A 5,101-nucleotide genomic window follows, 5' to 3' on the forward strand; every position below is an offset into this window, starting at 1 on the left:
GAAGTGCCTGAAGCCACCATCCAAGTGTCTAAGCGAAGGAAAACAGTTGTGATTGAGAACTCAGATTTTGATCCTGCATCCCCACCTAAGACTAAATGACGAATTCCTACCCCTACTAGAAAGAGTAAGAGAACCAGAACCGTCCAAACTCTCAAGTCTTCAGATCCACCCGCTCCAATTGTTGAGGGGGGCAGAAAGAAGCAAAAATCTTCAAGTGAGTTGTGTTCCTTTTTGTTAGGCTGCCACCTTTCTTCTTTATCTAGTTTCCTATGTTTTTCTTGAACACAGGACCTCAAGCATCAAAGAAACCAACCATCGCTTCCAAGGATGAACCTTTAGGAGCTGAAATGTATAAAAAGGCTGAAGAATTGCGAAACCTCACCCTTAAAGAACTTGAGGTACGATCTACTTTTATGTTTGCATAGTTTTTCCTGTTTCCATAAAAACCCTGAGCATGGTTACTTGAGTCAGGCTGCAAGAAACGAAAAGCTTCATCGGCCCGAGGTCTCTTCACCATTTGCTCAAGAAACAAACCTCTCCCCCCCCCGGGTTGATCCTTCGGAGGTACACTCCATTTCTTCTTGAACCTTTTGTAACTTTTATAATTTCTGAGGCTAATACCTGATCTTTTTGTTTCTTCATCCATGTCGGGGTATCTGCCCCCTTGCCTAGTCAAGGTTCTCCTTCGATTTCTCCTTCTGTCCTGGAGGCAACTCCATCTTCTCAATTTGGTCCATCCACGGGAGTAATGTTGCACTTCGTGGATGAGGATAGTAATTTGGTGAGTAACCATCCTTACAGTGATTTCCCATACATTGTTTCGATATTAACTTCTTTTTACCTCTTCCTCAGCCTTCTTCAATACAAAATCCATCAGTGGCAACAAGAACAAATGACGAACCCATAGTCCCTGAGATTCCTGTGACTTCAGAAGCAACTACTCTGCAGGTGTTCACCTGCTTGACAGTTACCCTTGATGAACCTCCTTCATCTCCTCAGGGTCGAACTCTGGTAAGGAGATATTTTCTTTCTGTTCTTCTCTTACCATCTGCTTACTAACAATTGCTGCCCTTCCTGGGTACTTCCAGGGTATTGGTGAAGGTTCAGGCGCAGTTTCTTCTTCCCCTGTCAGTGGTAGGGAGTCTTCTCCTCAGCTAAGGATTGGTACTCTTCTTTGTGAGACTTCAAGGCTTAGTCAGGTATATTTCTTCCTCCCAAAAACTTCCTTTCATTTCAAACTGTATATTTAACAATTTGATCTTCTTTTGGTCTTTGCAGCAAGTTCTTGAAGAAACTTCTCCTCCTCGCTTGGTTTGTAAGCCAAAGCTCCCCCGACCTCATTTAACTATTGGGAGTGCCGGGATTGTTCATCATGGAAGGGAGAGGGTCGGAAAGCTAAAAACTGCCCCATCAGTAGGCGCTACTTCATTAGAGGAAACTGAAGTGCGAAATCCCCCTCCTGCTTCTCCATTTTCACCAACTGCTAAGTTGCCCGAACTGTTTGAAAAATTCGGGCAGCTCGAGACAAGGCTGAAATCTTCGAAACATTCTTCACCTTCAGGTTTTCCAGAGCAGAAGCGAGTTTTACAAGAATGGGCAAGGAATGATTTCTCCACTTCATTTAGCCTTAAGGCCCTTTATGATCTGGAAAAGGTTACGAGTGAGCTTTTTAAAGTTGGCTAACTGTCAAAAACCCAACATGATTCATTTTTCTCTTTCTTTGAGAATCTAAGGGCTCTTCGGGACCAACATAAGAGAGCAGAAAGACAAGCCAATCGTGTAAGATGCTTCCAGGAGAAGGAATCAAGTACTTCTGCTCAGGTAGACAGGTTGATGAATGATGGTTCATTGACAAAAGAAAGAATTGGAGTGGTGACTTCTGAAATCTAAAAACTAGAAGAACAACTAGTTGTTCTCAAGGCTGATCAAGCAACTCTTCTTGACACCCTCGAAAATCAAATCGAAGAAGTGCAGAAGATAAACTCGGAGTTAGAGCATTCTAGATCTCTGCTTGCAAATAGCCACACTGTCCTGGCCGAACCTAGTAGGATTTTTACAATCATGCATACATATCACTCTCGAATAATCACCCTGAGTGAAGATGTAAAATTATTAGACTAGGATTACTTGTAATCCCTCTCTTAGTGGAATGAACATGTACTTTTCTTTTGCTTGCTTTGCTTCTGGCCCTTGTCTGAGCTTCTTTCGGGCAACTCTTTGCCCCTTTTTTACTTCTTCTTTATTTGGGCGAGGGTGTTGTGACAACCTGAGATCCATCTTTCCCCTTTGTCGTAACAATTGATGACACTGGCTTCTCCATCTAAACCAGATGGATCACGTTGATAGGAGCTTCCGGGAAAGGATTGGTATCAACCATTATACTAGCTTGTGGCTTGTCAAGTAACAACTTTCCCTTCACTATAAGGTCTTGTATCCAGTCTCTGAACTGGACACAATTGGTTATAGAATGGTTGAAGGTATAGTGTAAATTGCAATACTTCTTTCCCCTCAGTTCTTCTGGTTTGGGCATCTTTTTCATACTGTCGGGCACAATCACTCTTGCCCACACCAGCTCTTCATAAATCTCAGGTGCTTTAGCTAGATCGAACGAATAGTTCTGATACTTGGGAGGTTTCATCGGAACAAAGCCTCCATCGTTCATCACAATCTTCTGGTCTTTGAGGGGTTGAACTAATCCTTTCACTGTCAATGGTTTAAAAGGCGTAGTCATCTCAGCAGCACACACCTCAATTTCCTCTCTATCATGGTCGTCCTCCTGCTCTGGCCCAATTTCTCCTACCTCCACATGATGAATTGCTGCTTTGTTTTTGTAGAAGGGAGGAGTTTTGGAAGTATTCTTCTCTTGTTGTTCTTCTAGCAATAGCTTTTCATATCTCATGGCAGCAATGACTAATTCCTGTAGCTCGTTAAATTGTGTATCATAAAATCTTTTCCTCAAAGGTAATTTCCGAGCCATTTGAGCAATTGATATGAGTTGAGCTTGGTTAACAGGGAATTGGCACCTCATCCTTGTCTTCTTGAACCTCATCATGAAGTCCTCTGTGGACTCATGCTCGTATTGTTTGACTTCAACCAGATCATTAATAGTCATTTCTGGTTCTATTCTGTAAAACTGTTCATGGAAAGCCATCTCCATTTGCCCCTAGTTGGCAATAGAATTAGGGGGTAATAGAGAATACCACTAGGATGCAAGTCCTGCCAACGAATTCCCAAATAACCTTAACTTGTAATTTGGGTTGTTTTCATATGCCACACAGTGATTAGAGAATTTGAAAATGTAATCTCTGGAGGACACACTGATGTCTTCACCTGTGAATGTTGGGAATGCGGGCATCTTGAAGTTGAGAGGAAATGGATTCTATTCATCAATGTATTCAGGATAAGGCTTTTGATAAGTAATCCTGAATACTGGACGAGCTCGTGGTTGAGCATTTAGAACCACTGCCTTCCTCAATTCAGCCAACTCATCCCTCAATTGTTGAGTAGCTGTATTATTCTTGAAGAGAAGAGCGGACTCGTTCTTCGAGCTTCGGTCATTGCCTGTGAATGCTTCTTTCTTTGATTCAGGATTTCTCTAGTTGGTTCCCTCTCCTTTATGAGCCAATGGGGGTGGCCTATAAGGAAGAGGTATGTCCGTATCTGCGGAGCTTTCTTTTTGGCTAGACTCTCCTGTTGTTATAAGCATCCCATACTTTGTCCTTTCTTGCTCGCTTTGCTTTTTGTTATTAAATGATAATAATGGGAAGCTAGGAAACTCTTTCCCCAGGACCGGCTCTATCACGGGTTGACTTTCTTCAGGAACTGCTTTCTTCTTTCCCCTATCCGTTTCTTCTTCTAATAGTGGAAATAGGGGAATGACTGGCTCACTTCTGATGGTAACCTGGCTCATCCCACTCCCTTGAGCGCCTTTTGGAGTGGAAAACTCCAGATCTAGCCTTCTCTGTAAATTCCCTGTTAAGGTACACAGTCTACTGACTTCCCCCTTGGTCTCCAAAGAGATTTTTTCCATACTTCTCAGTACTTGTATCATAGTAGCCTGTAATTCTTCATTAGTTCCTTTCCCTTCCGACTTCCCGGATGAAGATGGGCTTTTTAGAACCACCTATCCTGATGGGGAAGAAGGATTTCCTGATTGATCTGTCATTGGTAGCAAAAGTTGAGAATAACCGTTCTTCGTTTTCCTTCTGCAAAGTGTATGGCCTTTCTTTTTGGACATGCAAGATCCACGCAAAAGTAATCCCACCGGGCGTGCCAAAACTATGTTCGTGGCGGGAATTTCCGTGGGGATGCTTTCTGGCCGACGAGCACACAGCTCCCCGAGAGGTAGGCACCGGTTGATGCTTTCTGTCGGGCTTTTGCTTTACTGGCGGGCTTGTCGGACAAAGCCTGTCGGGCAAGGCTGAAAGAGAAGGACAGAGTTAACTTTGAAAAGTGCCTTTGTGAGGCCTTAGGTGTAGGCCTTGAGGCTCACAATCAAGATTAACTTTTAAGTGCTCAGGTGTGCCACTACCATCTTCAGCATGGCAGATGTAAAACGGATTTTTGAGTTTTAATTATATATATTCGAGAGACTATGTTAGTTATTGACAGGTGCCTTTGTGGAGCATTAGGTGTAGGCCTTGAGGCTTCCCATAAATAACTAACTTAGTACTCGAACACATAAGGTTCATTTTCTTGGTTATATAAGTCTTATAACCATCATACTTCTGATTACCTGAGCCCAATGAGTAGAATGAATCCAAATAAGTGCCTTTGTGGGGCCTTGAATAGGCCTTGAGGCTTCCCATCAGAACTCCTTCTATACTCAATGTTCTCGCCTGAGAAATAGAATGAATCCAAATAGGTGCCTTTGTGGGGCCTTGAATAGGCCTTGAGGCTTCCCATCAGAATTCATTCCGTACTCGAACGTTATATGGTAATCATAATATAACAGAAATAAAACTAAGTGACAGGTCGATTACTTGCACCTCAAGTAACTTCGGACTTCTGGTTATCAAAGCTTGTCGTGGATGGGTTAAGTCCACATCAGGTTCTTTTTTATGCCTCGAGGCCAAGGACTTTTAGAGTGATCAAATCTTAT

At 42.8% G+C, this 5,101-nt stretch overlaps 1 protein-coding gene across 2 annotated transcripts; it reads left to right on the forward strand.

Moving 5' to 3' along the window:
• Positions 1-288: 288 nt before the first annotated feature.
• On the forward strand, positions 289-2,360 carry LOC126603825 (uncharacterized). 2 transcript variants are annotated; one of them, XM_050270795.1, is made up of 6 exons: positions 289-398; positions 472-564; positions 673-781; positions 853-1,011; positions 1,089-1,199; positions 1,279-2,360. In XM_050270795.1, exons 3-6 carry the CDS (start codon positions 749-751, stop codon positions 1,681-1,683), a joined length of 708 nt encoding a protein of 235 aa, XP_050126752.1. In that variant the 5' UTR covers positions 289-398; positions 472-564; positions 673-748; the 3' UTR covers positions 1,684-2,360. The 2 variants fall into 2 exon arrangements, with proteins under 2 accessions (XP_050126752.1, XP_050126751.1); XM_050270794.1 differs by lacking the exons at positions 289-398; positions 472-564 and having other exon boundaries at positions 637-781.
• Positions 2,361-5,101: the final 2,741 nt, after the last annotated feature.

This window comes from Malus sylvestris, chromosome 15 (genome assembly GCF_916048215.2).
Source record: "Malus sylvestris chromosome 15, drMalSylv7.2, whole genome shotgun sequence".
NCBI lineage: Eukaryota > Viridiplantae > Streptophyta > Magnoliopsida > Rosales > Rosaceae > Malus > Malus sylvestris.